General features: G+C 42.4%; 1 protein-coding gene across 4 annotated transcripts in view; it reads left to right on the top strand.

The window, feature by feature from the left end:
• Ocln (occludin) overlaps positions 1 to 20,427 on the top strand; it is an 85,906-nt gene that overhangs the window by 35,244 nt on the left and 30,235 nt on the right. For 3 of the 4 annotated variants that reach the window (XM_023704051.1, XM_023703946.1, XM_004623024.2), the window contains exons 2-4: positions 2,475 to 2,599; positions 7,097 to 7,772; positions 13,774 to 13,935. In XM_023704051.1, the coding sequence (XP_023559819.1) occupies positions 2,550 to 2,599; positions 7,097 to 7,772; positions 13,774 to 13,935 (888 nt within the window). In that variant the 5' untranslated portion in view covers positions 2,475 to 2,549. The remainder of the gene's footprint in view (positions 1 to 2,474; positions 2,600 to 7,096; positions 7,773 to 13,773; positions 13,936 to 20,427) is intronic. The other variant, XM_023704017.1, reaches the window with a different exon arrangement.

Genomic DNA, 20,427 nt, shown 5'->3' with positions numbered 1-20,427 from the left:
TGCGCTTGCCAGGGAAACGCTTATTCCACTGAGCCATCTCCCCAGCCCAATGCTACCATTCCTTTTTTTTTTCTTTTTTTTATATTTATTTTTTTATTGAGAAATAAATATGAATGAGACAGTTTCACAGCTGATTGATAGGACAGTTTTGATAGTCAATACACTGTACATTAGTATCTTCTTAGTGGTTATCCATAGTACAAGAAGCAGATAGGATATTCTGTCCAAACACTGTTAGTACACCTCTTTCTTCTTATTGAGTTAAGCAACAGTAGCTGTAAATTTATCCTATTTTGTATATATAAATACAAAATGATCTTTCCTTTGTATCTTTTTTTAATTTTAATTTTAATTTTTTGTCTTGTCAGAGGTGAATATTCTATTGGCATCTAAATACTATAGCTGTTTGAATTCAAATAAACAATCTAACACTGTCTAGCAGTCTATAATATTAGTGGGTTATCCTCAGAAGTTATTGACTTGAGTCTTTTACAGCTCATCGTATTAATATGGATTTACTTTATATTCCTCGTTTTTATACTTTTCTGCTGGATGGTTAAGACCAAGATATAGCAAGACCTATATAACAAGAAATGTAACTTTTGTATCTGATAAGGTCAGCCAAGTACTCTCAGTATTTGTCCTGTAGCCCTGTACCGCCTTTTGTACATCCTTTTGTCAGTGTCTGACATGAGGATGAGTCACGGCCATTGCTTGACCAATTTGCTCTCTGTGAAAGCTTGAGAAAATGTTTTTTCTCTCCATGTGACTCTCCCCAGGCTCACTTTATTTTTTTTAAACATTTATTTATTGTGTGTGTGTATGTGTGGCCAGCTCAGCCCACCAGGGGGTTGGCATGTGGTGCTGGGGGATTGAACCGCGGTCCCTGTGCTTTGCCGAGCTTGTTCCAAGTAGGTGCTTTAGACCACTGAGCCATCTCACCAGCCCCCAGGCTCACTTTAGATCATCGAACACATTTCTCTGTGGCTCCATAATCTTCTTGATCAGAAAATTTGGAACACAACTGAGTTACATGTTGTTACAGTACAGGTTCTCCTATGTCCTGAGTCTTCACTGACCTTGAAAGGCTAGGGCCAAAATGTTGGCTAATCATGCAGCCCTTCCTTTTCTCCAATTTTGATCTGCTAACTTAGGTTGTTAACCCTCCAGAAGAGAAGTTAATTATTAACCTGCAATATATGCAGTTTGGTTTACTATATCTGTTGAAATGCTACCATTCTTTTTATAATTTTTTTAATTATTTATTTATTACATTTATTTATTGTGTGTGTGTGTGGCCAGCTCAGCCCACCAGGGGGCGGGGCTGGCTGGCATGTGGTGCTGGGGATCGAACCGCGGTCCCTGTGCTTTGCCAAGCTTGTTTCAAGTAGGTGCTTTAGACCACTGAGCCATCTCTCCAGCCCCAAAATGCTACCATTCTTATGAATTACTTTTATTTCAGAAAATGTAAGCCCCAACCAAATAGCTCAGTGGATTAAAGCGCCTGCAAATGGGCACAGGGGCCAGGGGTTTGATCCCTGGGCTTGCCATGCTGGCCCTGCCCCCGGGGCACACTGAGAAGGCAATTGAGACTGGGCAAGATGGCATACACCTGTAAACCCAGCATTGGGAGGCTGTAAACAGGTGGATCACTACAAGACCGAACTAGTGAGACCTTGAACACCCTGTAGACCCTTCCCTAAAAAAAAAAAAAAAAAAAAAAAAAAAAAAAGAAGAGGAGAAAAGGTGATTGTTTCTCATAAATATGTTATTTTTGCTCACATGTAATGGGTTCATTATTTTACAGGGTTTTTTTGTTTGTTTTGAGACAGAGTCTTGCTATGTGGTTTAGACTGGCTTTAATGTATTTAGTACAGGGTCTCACTGTGCAGCTTGGACTCGCAATGATCTCCTGTTTTCAGCCTCCTCAGCACTGGGATTACAGGTATGCACCACCATGCCTCATCTCAGTGTGCCCAGGAGTGGGGCCAGCACGGTTTGTGATGCCGGGGATTGAACTCCATCCCTGCGCTTGCCTAATCAGGTGCTTAGTCCACTGAGCTATCTTGCTGGCCCCAGACTGGCTTTAAATTCTCTGTGTAGTGCAGGCTGGTCTTGAGCTCACAGCAGTCTTCCTGCCTCAGTCTCTGTAGTGCATGCACAGCACCTAGTTGGTTCATCATTATTTTAAATTAATTATATTTTTAAATCTTAAAAAAAGTGTCTGGAAAAATAAAAGTGTCTGCATGCCAGGGGTGTGCAAAGTAAGGTGCTTTGTATTATGTAGACTGTGAGGCCAAATGAGTCCTGTGTGCATTTTGTGCTCAAGGAATTAATGGCCTGCAGGTAAAAGTGGTGAGGAGAGGAGTGGCTGGAGTGAGAAATTACTGGGCAGTGGATTGGTTAGTTATCTTAGTGCTACTGGGCAGGACTGACCTCAGGAGTAATGCCATTGCCCTTCTTTTGTTGCTTAGATTATTGCCTTATTTTGAGAGCCACCAAGACGTTGCTCATCCTAAAGATCAGGTGACCAGTGAGCCGACACCATCATGTCATCGAGGCCTTTTGAAAGTCCACCTCCCTATAGACCTGATGAATTGTAAGTAATTCTTTATTCTTTTTAAATGGAAGTATATTATATGTAAAAAATATGTATAGTTGAAACTTATCTCTTCAGTGTCAATCTGTGTACTTATAAATTTGAATCATACCAAAGACTATAAAGTAAAAAAAAAGACTATACAGTAAAAAGTGAATTTCCTTGTTACTCTTGACTAGACAGAGGCAACTTCTGTCTCACATTTCTCATGTTTGCCTCAAGACTGTCTAGTTGGATAATTATGTATATATTCCTTTTTGTTCTTCACATGATAAGAAATTTCAATACTTAAGTCCTTTTTAGGTCCCTGTTGGTGACATACTGTCAAATGTGATACTAATAGCTTTATAGAGAGCTGATTCACAGGGTGCACAATTTATTCACTTAGAATACATAGCTCACGGGCTGGGGAGATAGCTTGGCGGTCTAAGCATCTTCCTGGTAAGTGCAAGGACCTGGTTTTTTATTTTTATTTTTATTTTTATTTTTATTTTTTTTGGTGGAACTGGAGATTGAACTCAGGCCCTTGTGCTTGCCAGGCAAGCACTTATTCTACTGAGCCATCTCCCCAGCCCAAGGACCCAGTTTGATCCCTGGTACTGCATGCTGTGTGTAGGCTCTGTGCTGTGCAGACCCTGCGGTGAGCGGGCCACTGAAACCGAGCATGGTGGTGCACGCCTGTAATCCCAGTGCTGGGGAGGCTGAGATAGGAGGATCACTACAAGTCCAAGCTGCATAACGAGACCCTGTATCCAATAAATAAATAAGTAAAATAAAAAGAATAAATAGCTCACTGTCTTTTTTTTTTCTTTTAATAGATACACACGCACACACACACACACACACACACACATTTGTTTTGTTTTATTTTATTTTATTTTTTTGAGACAGGCTTTTGCTCTGTAATTCAGGCTGGCCTTCAACTCACTGTGTACCCTCAGTTGGCCTTAATTCCCAGTAATCTTCCTGCCTCAGCCTCTTGAGTGTTGAGATTACAGGAATGTACCACATGCCTGGCTACTGCTAGTATATTCAGTCTTACACATCAGTTAACACAATTTATTTTTTTTAAATTTTATTAATTTATTTGTGTGTGTGTGTGTGTGTGTGTGTGTGGCCAGTTCAGCCCACCAGGGGGCGGGGCTGGCTGGCATGTGGTGCTGGGGGATTGAACCGCGGTCCCTGTGCTTTGCTAAGCTTGTTCTAATTATGTGCTTTAGACCACTGAGCCATCTCACCAGCTCAGTTAACACAATTTAATTTAGCTTTTTTGTTTTTTTGAGACAGAGTCTTGCTATGTAGTGCGGGCTGACCATAAACTCACTATGTAGCGTAGGCAGGCCTCAAGCTCATGGCAGTCCTCACCCTCCCAAGTGCTGGGAATTCAGGCCTGTACCACCTGGTTTAATACAGTTAATTTTAGAACACTTTCATTACATCACTGTCACCTATTAGCAGTCACTTCCAAGTCCACCATCCATCAACCGGCACCAGTCTACTCTTTGTATATTTCTGTTTTAGGTATTTCATGTATATGGAGTTGTGTGATAAGTGGTGTTTTGTAACTGACTACTTCTTTTAGTGCAATGTTTTCCATATTATTAACTTTAAAAGTGATTCCTGGGCTGGTGAGATGGCTCAGTGGTCTAAAGCACCTACTTGGAACAAGCTTGGCAAAGCACAGGGACCGCGGTTCGATCCTCCAGCACCACATGCCAGCCAGCCGCGCCCCCTGGTGGGCTGAGCTGGCCACACACACACGCGCGCACACACACACACACAATAAATAAAATGTTAAAAAAAATAAAAAATAAAAAAAAATAAATAAAAGTGATTCCTGTTTTGTATAAAACAAGCAGAACTCTGGGTACTTGGGGATGTGTCAGTGAATTCTTAAATTTTATGCTTGTTAGCAAGCATTGAGGTGGATGGGTGTCTTCTTTTGAATAGTCTGTAGCATTGACTCAGATAACTGTCATGATTTTTTTTGTTGTTGTTTTTTTTGGTGGAACCTGGGATTGAACTCTGACCCTTGCGCTTGCCAGGGAAGCACTTATTCTACTGAGCCATCTCCCTGGCCCCAACTGTCATGATTTAATATGGGATAAAACTAATGTAGTTTTTCCTGTTAAACTTTTTTTTTAATTTTTTTAAATTTAGTACAGGATCTACAGGGTCTCACTACATAGATTCAACTTGTAGTGATCCACCTGTGTTCAGCCTCCCCAGAGCTGGGATTACAGGTGCGTGCACCACCACACCTAGTCTTAATCGCAGTCTCAGTGCACCCTGGGTATGGGGCCGGCACAGCACACCAGGGATTGAACTCGGGCTGCTGTGTCTGCCCTAGCAGGCGCTTTAATTCACTGAGCTATTTGGCCAGCCCTTCCTTCTTTACACTTACAACACAGTTGATAGAATGGTTGTGTGCCACTGGAAACAAAAACTACTGGAGATTTCCTGTGACTGGCAGTGCAGCCCTCAGTCCTGATGCTCTACTTGGGAATAGTGCCGCTCACAGATCGAGGGTTAATCCCATAGTGCTGTCCTCCACTTTTGTATACCAGTTTGCAAGCACAGGTTTTGGCTTTTTCCTTGAGTGTTTGGCTATGAATTGGGGTTCCTATAACCCCTTCATTGGGGTTAAGTGGCTAGAACGGCTTACATGACCAAGAGAACCACTTACAGTCCTTCTGTTCACCAGGGAATACCAGATAAAGGAGGCACAGGGCGAAGAGTGGGAGGAGAGGTGTGGCACGGCCGTACCCTCGGGTTGAGCTGCCCTCTAGGAAGCTCCGCCTGTTCAGCTGTCTGGAGGCTCTGTGAACCCAATCCTTTTGGGGTTTTATAGAAGTTTCTTTCTGTGGGCATAACTGATTAAATTATTGGCCATTGGTGATCAACTTAACCTTTGGCCCCTGGCCATTCCCCTCAGTATTAGGTAGTGGGGAGTCATGTATTGCTCTTAACTGACCAGCCCCCATCCTGAAACTATGGGGGACGGAGCCAGCTCCATCCAGCCCATTCGCACATAGAAAGTTTCTGTGACACTTTGGAGAATCCCAGGATTTTAGTTGTATGGCAGGTTACAGTAACTAAGACCAAAAACATATTTCAGTTCCTCTTGTGGTTTGTCTTCCAGTTATATAGGCTCCTTGGTTATTGCCTGAATATGATAGGGGCAGTTGTTTATGATAATGTGATCCCTAATATATACTGGAGAGGTCAGGAATAGCTCCATAGGAGAGAATTGGCCTATATGTGCAGATCCTGGAATGGATCCCCAGGACCATGGTGTAGGGTGGGGTTGGGGGAGCTGGAAACTGTTGTGATTTAGTAGTGCTCCATTCACCTAACAATTTTGTGCTGCCTTTAGGAAAAAATAAAAGTGAGCCATAGTGCACATGTGGTAAAGGACACAGCACATAATGTGAGATGATTGGTTAATTCAAAACCAATATCCATACAGTCATTGCTCAGGTCGCACAACAGAACACCTAGTCTGTCACCATAGTGTACACCTATAAGCCCAGCACTCTGAGAGGCTGAGGTAGAATTGCAAATCTGAACTAGCTGGTACAATTTAGGAAGACCCTGTCTCAAAGTAATAAGCAAGAGGGGCTGGAGACATAGCCTAGTACAAAGGCTCTAGGTTCAGTTCAGTCCCTGTATGAGGTGTGGGGGAACACTTCACAGTGCTTTTTTTTCTTCATACATTACTCCCTGGACAGATGAAACTGTGTAGTGAGATTATCTGGGTCTTTTGTTATCCCCATTTCCCAGTAGATTGCCCAGTGTGAGTCATTTTGGCAACTGCAGTAAACAGGTGTCACAAGAATGATTAATGAAGGTGCTTTCTTCAATAGGAGGCTGCCAGAAATTGCGCATGACCCTGGAGGCCAGTTGTAGGTTAAATCCGAGTGCACCTATCTTGTGCCTGAAAAGCAAAGAGGTTGCTACCATTGGTCTCGTCTGTCTCCATCCTCCGGGATTTTGACTTAACTGATATGGTGTGCAATATCTGAAGGGTTTTTTGGTTTCTTTTTTCGTGTGCTGGGGATTGAACCCTGGTCCTTGTACTTGCCAGGCAAGTGCTTGCCCTCTGTGCTACATACTCAACCCCATTTACTAGAGTTCTACATGTTCCCAGTTATCTAAGATGGAACAAATTTTGAGAACCTGTGCTTTATAGTATACTAGAAGAGTTATTCTCAAAATATGTTTACAAGAAGAGCAGTACCTGCGTTAGCCAGAAACATGTTCGGCCTCAGACCTACAGAGCCCACACCTCTGGGGACTGATGATAATCTCTTTGGGTGATTCCAGCATAGACTTTATTTTTTTTAAAACTGTTCAGTGCATGGATACCTTTGCTGACCAGCAGGCAGTAATAATAGTTGTGTTACGGTTTGTTTGAGTGATTACATGGACTTCACATGTTCTTTCTGCTTACCACTCTAAAGTGCTAACTTAAAGTTGTTTTTATGTGTATTTCAGCAAACCAAATCATTATGCACCAAGCAATGACATATATGGTGGAGAAATGCATGTTCGGCCGATGCTGTCTCAGCCCGCGTATTCTTTTTACCCAGAAGATGAAATCCTTCACTTCTACAAATGGACCTCTCCTCCGGGAGTGATTCGGATTCTGTCTATGCTCATTATCGTGATGTGCATTGCAGTGTTTGCCTGTGTTGCCTCCACACTTGCCTGGGACAGAGCCTATGGAACTGGCCTTCTAGGAAGTGGCATGGGCTACCCTTACGGAGGAAGTGGCTTTGGTAGCTATGGCTATGGCTATGGTTATGGCTACGGTTATGGCTATGGGGCAGGCTATACTGATCCAAGAGCGGCCAAGGGCTTCCTGTTGGCCATGGCTGCCTTTTGTTTCATTGCTTCATTGGTGATATTTGTTACCAGTGTTATAAGATCAGAACTGTCCAGAACAAGGAGATATTACTTGGCTGTAATAATACTGAGTGCCATCCTGGGCATCATGGTGTTTATTGCCACGATTGTCTATATAATGGGTGTCAATCCTACTGCCCAGGCATCTGGATCTATGTACGGCTCACAGATATATACACTCTGTAGCCAGTTCTATGGACCTGCAGTTAGTAGCCTCTACGTGGACCAATATTTGTATCACTACTGCGTGGTGGATCCCCAGGAGGTATGAGTAGTGTTTGGTTTTTATTTCCTCCCCCTTTCCTTGGGTCAGAAGCTGTCATCTTTTTTTTTTTTTTTTTTTTTTTGCAGAACCAGAAATTGAACTCAGGCCGTTGCGCTTGCCAGGGAAGCGCTTATTCCACTAAGCCTTATTCCACTAAGCCATCTCCCCGGCCCCACAAGCTGTCATCTTGAGATATGGTAACAGTTATTCTAGGAATGATTGGAAAGGGCAAGGGGGAGCCGGGGAGATGGCTCAGTAGAATAAGCGCTTGCCTGACAAGTGCAAGGGTCTGAGTTCAATCCCTCGTTCCCCACCCCCCCCCAAAAAAGGGCAAGGGGAGATAGCTTTGAACATAAGCACCTGGCTGGTACAATGCAAGATCCTGAGTTCAATCCCTGGTACAGGGAAAAAGAAAGGAATGATTGGAAGGTATTGATAACAACAACAAGCTGTAAAAAAAAAAAAAATGTCAGAAGTCCATTTCTAGTTATTTTAGAATCTCATGGAGGGACTGTGTATCACTATTAAGTTATAATTAAAGTACTGTACAATTCCACTCAAAGAACATTTGGGGTTTGTCTTACAGTCACAGAACTGTGCAGACATCATCACAGTTAGGTGTAGAACTTCCCCATTTTTCCTGCAGACATCATCACAGTTAGGTGTAGAACTTCCCCATTTTTCTCCAAAGAGATGCTTACGCCCTGCGCTATCTCCCCTCATTTTTCTGACCTCCCCTGGTAACCACTAATCCTACCTCTCTGGATTTGCCTCTTAAGTATTTTAATCTCACAATGTATGATCTTTCATGATTGTCTTTTACTTGCCATGTTTTTGAAGTTTTTCTGTTTCAGCTTGTATGAGTCCTTTATTTCTTTTTATGCTTATGTTCCAATGAATGTGTAAGCCAAATCCTATTGACCGTCAGTGGCTGAACACTGGAGCTAATTCTGTGTGGCTGTTAGAAATGATATAATGAGCACAGCTGTACATGCCAATTGTGAACATTGCTGTTCAAGTTTTCTTTTGGGGGGTGGTGTGGTACTGAGGATTGAACTGAGGACTTGTGCACTCAGCTACATCCCCAGCCCTACTTTTTTGAGACAGGGCTTTGCTAAGTTGTCATTGTACCTCACTCTTTTTTGAACTGCCAGACTTTTTTTGAAGGTTTCAATTGTACTTTTTTTTTATTTTAACATTTATTGTGTGTGTGGGGGGGGGTGTGGCCAGCTCAGCCCACCAGGGGGCGCGGCTGGCTGGCATGTGGTGCTGGAGGATTGAACCGCAGTCCCTGTGCTTTGCCAAGCTTGTTCCAAGTAGGTGCTTTAGACCACTGAGTCATCTCTCCAGCCCTCAATTGTACTTTTTTTTTTTTTTTTTACTGAGAAAAAAGTATATATTTAGAATTAGCCAGCTGGACTCAGTTTAGATGATCCCAATTTTGTTGGCAACATCCAATGCATCATAATCAGGAGCCAGTCGAACATATGCCTTCTTCTCTCCATCAGGCCTGATTAGGGTATTGACCTTGGCAACATCGATGTCATAGAGCTTCTTTACAGCTTGTTTGATTTGGTGCTTATTGGCTTTGACATCCACAATGAACACGAGTGTGTTGTTGTCCTCAATCTTCTTCATGGCTGACTCTGTGGTCAGGGGGAACTTGATGATGGCATAGTGGTCAAGCTTGTTTCTCCTGGGGGCGCTCTTCCGAGGGTATTTGGGCTGCCTCCGGAGCCGGAGCGTCTTGGGACGGTGGAAGGTGGGCGACGTTTGTATCTTCTTCTTTTTGTGGCTGTGGATGCCTTTCAGCACGGCCTTTTTGGCCTTCAAAACTTTTGCTTTGGCTTCAGCTTTGGGAGGGGCAGGGGCTTCCTTCTTTGCCTTCGGCGCCATCTTGGTAAAAAGGCCCTCAATTGTACTTTATTTCTTCATTATTCTGTATTTTAATGGATACACAGTGCTTTTACTTGGCATCAATTATGATTTCATTTAGAAATAATTTAGCTGTATCATATCAGCCGACATGATTCCTGATCTCTCCATCCCTTGGGGGTGACTGCCAACAGGGGACAGGTTCCATTCTATTCCACTCTGTGTTGCTGTGTAGGTCCATGCAGCAATACAGAATGTGGCTCCACCAACTAATATAGCATTACCGTATTTGTCAGGAAATCAGGTGTCCATTTCTGGTGGCTCTGCCGTGCTACCATTTGTTGAATGCTTCGCACTGGAAAACGACCTAATGCGTTTTTGGCCGAGGGAAACATCCTGGAGTTGAAGTTGAAACTGTAGTTACTACAGCTGCTGGCTTGGTGCAAATTACGCCCAGATACCCTTGCCCAGACTTTGCTACAAAGATTGCACATTTAAAATTTCCAGCAGAAGTATATATGAGTTCCAGTATCTATATTTCTCAACAACACTTGATATTGTCAGTTTGTCTGATTCTGCTTGTGCTAAGGGGTGCCAAATAGTGCTTCATTGTGTAGCCCCACCCACTGGAGATTGAACCCATGAGTTCACTGTAGTTTTGATTTCCATTTCCTTGATAGGTAGCGCTGTTGACCATGTACTTATTCACCATTTTCATGTACTTATTACCACTACTTGATCGTTTTGGGAGAAAAGGCAATTTCTTTTTCTTTTTTTATTTTATATATTTGGTTGTTACAGGGTCTCACTATGCAGCTCAGACTCGTAGTGACCCACCTGTTTTCAACCTCCTCAGTGCTGGAATTACAGGCATACACTACCTTGCCCAGACTAGGTCAGTGTGTCCAAGGGCGGGGCTGGTGCAGCATGTGGTACTAAGGATTGAACCCTGGTCCCTGCACTTGCCTAAGCAGGCGTTTCGTTGGCTGAGCTATCTCGGTGGCTCAGAAAAGGCAATTTCTTTACTAATTTTTTTTGTTTTGTTTTGTACTAGGAATTGGACTTGGGACCTTGCTCTTGTCATGTAGGCACTGTGCCACTGAGCTATATCCCCAGCCCTCTTTACTCAGTTTTTTTTTTTTTTTTTTTTTTTTTTTTTTTGTGGAGCTGGGGATTGAACTCAGACCCTTGCGCTTGCCAGGGAAGCACTTATTCTACTGAGCCATCTCCCTGGCCCCTTTATTCAGTTTTAAGTGAGGTTATTTTTAATTCTTTATAAATCTGGAGATGAGTACCTTTGCACAGATGTTTTTAGGTTTAATGAAGTTCAATTTATCTTTTTTCGCTTGTGCTTTGGGATTATATATAAGAAAGTTTTGCCTATTTTATGGGCACAAAGATTTCTGTTTTTCTGTTTATTTTCTCTCTCTTTCTCTCTCTCTTTTTTTTGAGACAAAGTCTCACTATGTTGTCCCACCTGGCCTTGAACTTGTGGTGATCCTCCTGTCTCAGGCTGGCCTTTAGCTCACTTTTTAGCCCAGACTGGTCTTGAAATCCCAGTGATACTCTTGCCTCAGCCTCCTGAGTGCTGGGATACAGGGGATACAGGCATGAGCCAGCACCAGCCCAGCCTTAACCGGGGATTGAACTCAGATCCATGTGTTTGCCAGTCAAGCGCTTATCCTGCTAAGCCATCTCCCCGGCCCCCCAGCCCAGCCTTTTTGAGGTAGGGTCTCATTATGTGGCCCATGCTTGCCTTAAACTTGAGATCTTCCTGCCTCAGTCTTCTAGGTCCTGTAACAACAGTTTGTGTTAACCACACTTGATCTCTGATCCATTTTGAGTTAATTTTTTGGTAGTGATGTAATGTAGTCCTTAATTCTTTGACGTGACTATGAAGTTGTCATAGCATTTGCTGAAAGGACTATTTCTCCATTAAACATTCTTTATGCTATTGTCAAAATGCACACTGTAATCCAGTGCTTGGGAGTCTGTGGTAGGAGAGTGTAAGTTTGACGTTGTCCTGGGGGGGCTACCTAGTGAGTTCAGATCTGGCCTGGATTGTATAGCAAGACTGTCTCAAAACAAAACTGCATTGGCCTAGAGACAAAACTCATAGTAACAGGGCTGGTGAGATGGCTCAGTGGTCTAAAGCACCTACTTAGAACAAACTAAGCCAAGCAAAGCACAGGGACCGCAATTCAATCCCCCAGCACCACATGCCAGCCAGCTCCGCCCCCTGGTGGGCTGAGCTGCCCCCCCCACACAAAATAAATAAATAAAATAAAATAAAATAAAATAAAACTCATAGTAACAGTGCTTGCCTAGAGTATACAAGGCCCTGATTTCTCAGCACTTCCACTTCCAAAAAAGGATTGCCATAAATGTGAGCATTTATTTCTGGACTCTCAGATGATTCCATTAATCTATCTTGATGCTCGTGGTCTTGATTACTAACTTGTAGGAAGTTTTAACAACATGAAGTGGTAGGGTGGTTTGGTTAGATTTTTTGTTCCTTGTATTTACATATAAATTTTGGGAGCCAGATTATCGATTTCTGAAAAAAAAAAAAAAAAAAAAAAAGCCCACTAAGATTTTGAAGAATTGCAGTGACTCTAGCCTAATTTGGGGGCATAGTGACATCTTTACAAATCTTCCCTTCCATGAGCGTAGTAGTCTCTCCATTTGTGTAGATTTTCAGTTTCTTTCTGAAGTGTTTTGTGGTTTTCAGAGCGTCTGAATTTTTAATAGCTCTCCAGGGATTCAGAGGTGCAGGGAAGTTCTAGAACCTTGCCTTTAGCAATTGTGAGTCATCTAATTACATTAACACCTGAAAGTTTCTGAGTTACTAATCTCCCTGTCTCTCTTTTGACTCAGGAATTTTCACATTCTTTTACCTGACTGAGTCACTCATTTGGGGTTAGACTTTCTCCAGTAATTGTCTGTTTTTATTTTGATGACTGTTTTCCCAGCAGATGGTCCTTTCAGAATGCTTGTTGTTGCCTTTCAGACATTTCTGTGGTAGAGACTGAGAGTTGATATTTTTATTTTACCACTCCTTATTCCTCCTAATCCTCTGTCTCCTTAAAAATCTACATTCTTTGATACAGGTTGTCACTATAGATAGCTGGAAGGAGAGCTGTTACTGATAGCAAATATCCAGGCCTACCTGGTACCTGCTGCAACTCCAAGACCTTCCCAGGCCAGGGTATACTTAATATACTTAGGAGCACAAGAACCATCCATAGTTGTAAATTTTTTTCTTGTAAGCCCTATCTTATAGAATGATGAAAATAGAGAAGCCTGGTGGACCGAAGGAATTATTTGTCCATTGGTTACAATTTACAACTTAGATAGATTCATGCCTTCATCATTTATGGTAAGACAGATTCTGTGTGGACAGAAATGTACATTGAGTATAAAAAGATTTGCCAAGCATGTATTATAAACAAGGTTATAGGCATGATTGGGTATTTAAAGGTAATTCTGAAGTTAACATTTTTAAGCCCTTTATTTTTTATTTTTTTTAGCCCTGCCCCTATTATGCCCTTTAGAAGTATGCTCTTGGGGCTGGTGAGATGGCTCAGTGGTCTAAAGCACCTACTTAGAACAAGTTTAGCTAAAGCACAAGGACCACGGTTCAATCCCCCACACCACATGCCAGCCAGCCCTGCCCCCTGGTGGGCTGAGCTGGCCACACACACACACACACACACACACAAATAACATTTAAAAAAAAAGAAGTATGCTCTTGATTGAACCTACTGGCCATTTCATCTGTTCATAAAAATAAGGCCCCTGCATGAACGAGCGTCAGAAACAGCTTTGTACAGCTATAAAGGAGAGTGATGATAGTATTTAGCCTTAAACATAATTTTAAGAATTGAATTAAGTATTGTGTTTGTGTCTATACACATGTAAGTTTATGTGCTTTGCTAGCCTTAGCTGAGTTGGCATAGTTTTATGGTATGTCTAAAATGCAATTATTTATCTCAGTTATACATTCCATAAACCATAGATACTTAATACTTAACCATAGACCCCTTAGATAAGGATTTCGTGAGGGGTTGATTGCAGTGAAGTAAGCCATTAAAATTAATTATGCCAATGTCTTTAATGTTTTTAGGCTATTGCCATTGTGCTGGGGTTCCTGATTATGGTGGCTTTTGCTTTAATAATTTTCTTTGCTGTGAAAACACGAAGAAAGATGGACCGGTATGATAAGTCTAATATTTTGTGGGACAAAGAACGCATTTATGATGAGCAGCCCCCCAATGTTGAAGAGTGGGTAAGTGTTAAAAAAACTTTCAGTCTTTCATGAAATTCCTAGGTTCCTGTACCTCAGTTGTCGTTTTGTTACTTTGTGCTTAAAATTATTGACTGTTTCTCAAGTTGTTTGACTTTTATAATGAATTTTAAGAGGATGGGGTAAAAGGTAAAAATCACGCCCCTCCCCTTTTTTTGTTGTTGTTGAGACAGGATCTTGCTATATAGTTGAAGCTGGCTTTCAACTCACTATGTAGCCTAGGCTGGTGTTGAATTTAGAGTAATCCTCCTACTTCAGCTTCCTGGCTGCTGGGATTACTAACGGGCGTGCACCACCATGCCCAGCTAGGTTTCCTTTTTTAAAAGAGTGGATATGGGCCCTGAAAAGAAAGGTTTCTAAGGAAATCATGCAGAAAGAGCTTGAACTTTGCAAAATAAAACAACTGCTTTCTCCCACCTTCTTTGATTTTCCTGCTTATTGCTTTGGAGGAAACACTTTTCCAGGGCATTGTGCTTGCTCAGGGGGTGCTTGGGAATTGGGAGGGGCTGGCAGCCTTTTAACTTTGTTACTTGGATGACATGGTAGCAAACCTCTGACTAATTCCATGCTCACCCAGTTCAAAAGTACTTCAGTGGTTAGAGAAATTTTTGCTCTGATTTTGCCGTATACTGTTAACCTCTCCAAGCTTCCTTGATGCTGTGTGGCAATTTATGGAAAAGCTGAGGGAGCCTCTCCAGAAGTACCTTCCAGGGAAGCGCTTATTCCACTGAGCCATCTCCCTGGCCCCCAGAAGTACCTTCCAAATGAGTGCTACTGAATGTCCTTTAGAGATGTTCAGAGTGGAACTTTATTTCTGCTAGGATGCTGTTAGAAGCAATCTTACAAGCTGCCATCACAGGTTTCTTTGACCAGATTGGTTTCTTGCCTTCATGAAGGTCAGCTGAGTACTGGACACTGATCTCAGGGTAGGTTTGTTCTGGCCACTGGGTGTGGGGTATGGTGTATCCTGGGGGAGAAACGGCCAGCCAGGTACAGGGGAAAGATACTTTATCTCTGCAGAACATCCTAAAGGGCTAATTTTTTAGGAAATCTAGAAATCTAGATGAAATTATATGGGGCTGGTGAGATGGCTCAGTGGTCTAGAGCACCTACTTGGAACAAGCCTGGCAAAGCACATGGACCGCGGTTCAATCCCCCAGCACCACATGCCAGCCAGCCCCGCCCCCTGGTGGGCTGAGCTGGCCACACACACACACATAAATAAATAAAATTAAAAAAAAAAAAATATATATATATATGGAACAAAAACCCAAAAAGCCCCAAAGCAGTCTTAGGAAAGCAAGAATGGGCTGGGCATGGGAGCATAACTACTTAAGAGGCTGAGGCAGGAAGATCACAAGTTTGAGATTAGCACAAGCAACTTGATGAGACTTGTCTCAAAATAATAAAAAGGGTGGAGATGTAGTTCAGTGGTAGAGTACTTGCTCAATGAAAGCAAGATACTGGGTTCAATCTCCAGTACCTCAACCCCCGAAAAAGGACTTAGCTTTTGCCACCAAAATGATGGTTACAGTGTCTCTGCTTGCTAGTGAACCTTCCTTCTTTGTTTCCCATTTGGTAGTGATGGTGAACCTTTTAGAGCTTTCAGCGAGGACAGCGAGCCCACTGCTGCGCACAGTTGCCCCAGGTTCCTCACCACTGCCTGTGAGAGCCGGGTGTGGGGGAAGTGTTTGCTTTTCTGCTTCAGCCCCAGGCAAGGCCACCTGTGAATGGGGTAGGACAGTCCTTTGGAACTATGCAGTCAGAGTTTCTGGGTGTGCCTTTTTCACTGGTTTGCTGGGTTTGTTTACTTATGGTTTCGACAGCTTTTAAAAAAAAGCTCAAGGGCGACCAGTTCCAGTGATAACAGCCTTCCAAGTGAACTTCAGCCTCTCACCTGACTTCACTGTCTTAGAGGTTTAATGGGTGATTTGGCAAAAGATCATCCCTGGTAATTAGGAGGTGATGGTAATGCTGAAGCCAATGGAACTAACTGACCTTTTATTTTCTTTTTGGTGGTGTTGAGAACTGATCCCAAACTCAACTCCTGAGAAAATAAAAATGTCTAACTTGACTTAAACATTATAAATGAAACCATCCTTTCTTGGAACCGTGGATTGAACTCAGGTCCTTGCACTTGCCAGGGAAGCGCTTATTCCTCTGAGCCATCTCCCCGGCCCCAAAACCATCCTATAATATTCCATAAATATGTATAATTTTTACATATTAAGTAAAAAGTTAATTTTTCAAAAGGCAGTATAGGGGCTAGGGAGATGGTTCAGTAGATTAAGTGCTTGCCTGGCAAGTGCAAGTGCCTGAGTTCAATCCCCGGTTCCGCCAAAAAAAAAAAAAGACAAAAGGCAGTATGTCTGTTGAACTTCCCTGTAAACTTCCTGGTGCTGGGCTTGTTTCACCGGAGTCCAATGCACCCCTCTAGTGACAAACATTTTCGTTGTATGAAATTTAAAGAATCATCTATTGAAGATCAGATGTATGACTTGCCCTGACTGTTTTATGTGATTCCTAAGCACACTGTAAATTGCTTTGTCGCTGATGTTTGTGGTACTGGGAATTGACCCCAGGGACGCTCTCCTACTGAGCTATATCCCTAGCCCTAATTTTCTTTTTTTGATCATGCAACAGAGTCTCCCTAAACTGCCTAGGCTGGTCTGAAGAGTGTGTACTGCTGCTGCCTCAGCCTCCTGACTACCTAGGGTTCCAGATCGCACTTGTAATGTGCCTGGCTAATGTCCTCATTTTTGCCCCCTTCCTTCAGTTTCTTAAGAAAAGGTAGTTTGAAAGAAATGGTTTGGATTTATTTTATTTTATGTTTTTGGTCTTTTGGGACAAGGACTGGCTATGCAGTTCAGGCTGGCCTTGAGCTCACTTTGTAGCCCAGGCTGGTCTTCAACTCAAAACAATCCTCCTGCCTCAGCCTCGGAGTGCTATAATTACCGGGTTTGTTTATTTGTTTGTTTGTTTATTTGTGGCAGGGTGTTGCTATATAGCTCAGGGTGGACTTGAACTCGTGGCAGTCTGCTTTAGCCTCCTGAGTGCTCAGATCATAGGCCTATGCCACCATACCTGGCTTCATTTGGAGATGTTTTAGCCACAGGTTTTGCTTTCCTTCTGTTTGCTCTGTCTCAGCCGCAGCTGTTCCTCTTCCCTTCCTCAAATAGGCCTTCCTATGCTCCTGGGGCTACTGTGACGGAGATGTGACCCAGCATCCCTGCCACACAGTAGGGTACCACTGGATTTTCTTCCTTTGGATCATTAAAAGTTAGTAGCATCTAAAGAATTAACTACTTGTGCTGGGTAAAAGTTAAACTGGGTTCTAGGCATGCTTGAGACCCTTGGTTTAGTCAGCTTCAATTCTGGGGAAAAAAATTAGGTTTTACTGACTGTGAAGTATTAAGAAAAGAGACTACCCATGTAGCTAGCCAATGATGGTTGGTTGAGGGAAAATAAAACTTGCTACAGTTATAAGTATCTACTCAATATTAATTTACTCTCTCCCTAAAACTTATGGTAGGTTAGTTTTGTTTTTTGGTCTTTTGGTACTAGGAAATGAACTCAGGACCTCATACTTGCCATGAAGGCACTATGCCGCTGAGCTATATCCCCAGCCCAGAAATTTTCTAGTACCCTGCAAAAAAAAAAAAAAAAAAAAAAAAGAACTCATGGTAGTCTTCCTGCTTTGGCCTTTGGAGTTCTGGGGTTATAGGCATGTGCCACCTTGCCCAGCTCATTGAGAAAAATTATCTTCTATTTATATTTGTAACCACTTCACTGTATAGTATGTCTATTTTCATTTATTTATTTATATTTTTTTGGTGGAACCAGGGATTGAACTCAGGCCCTTCTGCTTGCCAGGGAAGCACTTATTCTACTGAGCTATCTCCCCGGCCCCTCTATTTTCATTTGTATTGTACATTCTTACTGGGGTTTTTTACAGAATGAACATTATTTTGTCTTGTGTGTTAATAAATTTTTTCCTAGGTTGTTGTGGTCTCTTACATTTGTCTAAGGTATGATCGACAGTGTTCTCATTTTTCATGTTCTTAGATTTGGCCTTTTTTTTTTTTTTTTTTGTCTTCCATGTTTCTTTGTGTTGTTCCTAGGAAGACTTAACCCATCTCTTCAAGGTTTAACTGGTACTCCTTTGTAGTTTGTAACTATGTAGTCCAGGGAGGACTCTTCACTTGAAATCTTTCTGCCTCAGCCTACTGAGTGTTGGGACAGGTATGTGTCACTGCATCCCATAAGAATATTTTTGGGGACACACTCTACCAGAGAGCTGTATGCTTGGCCAATTTCCTGTCAGTGGGCTTCTGGGTTATTAAGAACTGCATTGCCAAGAACACTTTACTACACTTGTGCAAGTTCCTCTTGTGTGTATGTGCCTAAGAGTACAACTCCTACTGTAAATGTACACCTTATTTTTAAAAATGTACACCGTATAATGCCAAATTATTTTGCATAGTTTACTCATTTTATCTTGCCAGCAACTCTTGGTATCATTAGACTTTATAATTACCAGTAGACTGTGAAGTGCATCATTGTTGTCTTGGTCTCTATTTTTCTGAGCATGTTATGTCCAGTGGCTTAATGTATTTTCTCTTCTACTTTTCGGCAATGGCTAGTTGCCAACTAGTTCCTCAACTAGTTCCTCTGCTCTCTTTGTAATATTGAGGGTTGGGCCTAGGGAGCTCCAAGCTCCATGATCAGTCTTTTAAAAAAATATATAATAATTATATACATATGTATGTATGTATATATGTGTCTGTATACATATACATGTGTATATAGCCACATGTTTATATATATTGTATATATGTGTCTATATATACATATATATGCATATATATTTATGTTACTTATATATATATTTTTTTTACTGTAGAAGGAATTCAGGAGTGACTTACTACTGAGCTATACTCCAGCCCTTTTTCTATTTTATTTGAGATAGGAAGCTCCAGTCTGCCCTGAATTACTGAACCTCTTGCCTTAGCTTCTTGAATAGCTAGGTTATAGGCATGTGCAACCATGCCAGTCCAATTTCTCTCTTATCTCCTTTTTTTTTTTTTTGCGGAACTGGGGATTGAACTCAGACTCTTGCGCTTGCCATGGAAGCACTTATTCCACTGAGCCTTCTCCCCCGCCCCTTATCTCCTTTTTTTTGAGACAAGTCTTATTGTGCAATTCAGGCCAGTCTTTTATTTATTTATTTTTGGTACCAGGACTCAAACTCAGGACTTTGCACTTGCCAGCCAGGCACTTGTGCCACTGAGCTATATTCCTGGCCCAGTTCAGGCTAGTCTTGAGCTCACTTTGTAGCCCAGGCTGGTCTCAAACTTGTAACAGTCCTCCCGCTTCAGCCTCCTAAGTGCTGGGATTACAGGTGAGTGCCACCACACCTGACCATGTTATCTTGATTCTTGTAAGAGTTTTGATGGGTAAAGGTCAGCATTTACAAGGCATAATTCTGAGGTACCAGAGCACTATCTGTTTCTCATAAATGACTAACCATTATAGATATAACAAGTCAAGGTGGCCTCCCTTGCTCAACTGGAAACTGATACATTCCTTTTCCTTTTGTTGTCTTATAATTAGAGGTGCTTTTGATGCTGAGAGTCAGGTAATCTATCTTGGTGACAAGACTAAAACTCTAAACTGGGAGCATTGTGCCAACTGTAATCCAGGGTGTTACAAGGCGAGGGCAGAAGGCTTGCTTGAGACCAGGAATTCAAGACCAGCCTGGACAACATAGTGAAACCTCATCTCAAAAGAAAAAAAAAAAAAAAAGAGGGCAGCTGTGTGGGTGTATTCTGCACCCCTATAATCCCGGCACTTGGAGAAGGCTGAGGCAGGAGGATCACTTCGAGTTCTATACCAGCCTGGGCTACATAGTGATTTCAAAGTCACCTTGGATTATACAGCTAGATCTTTTCTCTAGGAGGAAAAAAAGAGGCATAGAAACCCTCAAAACTATTCATACTGAGTTAACTTCCTCACTGTTGCCCTGTGTTATTTACTACACATGGGCCAGAAAACCCAGCCTGCGTTGTTTGGGCATCAGTGTAGGCAAAAATACTCTTCCTTTCAGGTTTCAGTTGTCAGGTGGGCCAGTGGGACTGTTTGTGCTTCCCTCTCTTCACGCTTGACATGTAATGCTGACCCGTCTACTTCTCATAGAAGTCATGTATTAGGGAGTTGGAATGCCGGGAGGATTGGCTGGAGAGTGGGATATTGGCATAGCCAGTTCCCGTACTCACTGCGCAGCAGCAGCTTAATGCCTTTGGACTTTAGTTTGTCTATAAAATCAGACTGTATTGTTTTGTCTGCCTTTCAAGACTGATCTAAGGGCTGGTGAGATGGCTCAGTGGTCTAAAGCACCTACTGAGAACAAGCTTTGCAAAGCACAGGGACCACGGTTCAATCCCCCAGCACCACATGCCAGCCAGCCCCGCCCCC

The sequence above is a fragment of the Octodon degus genome, unplaced genomic scaffold (assembly GCF_000260255.1).
Source record: "Octodon degus isolate 3935 unplaced genomic scaffold, OctDeg1.0 scaffold00001, whole genome shotgun sequence".
Taxonomy (NCBI): Eukaryota; Metazoa; Chordata; class Mammalia; order Rodentia; family Octodontidae; genus Octodon; species Octodon degus.
This window is presented reverse-complemented; position numbering and strand designations above follow the sequence as displayed.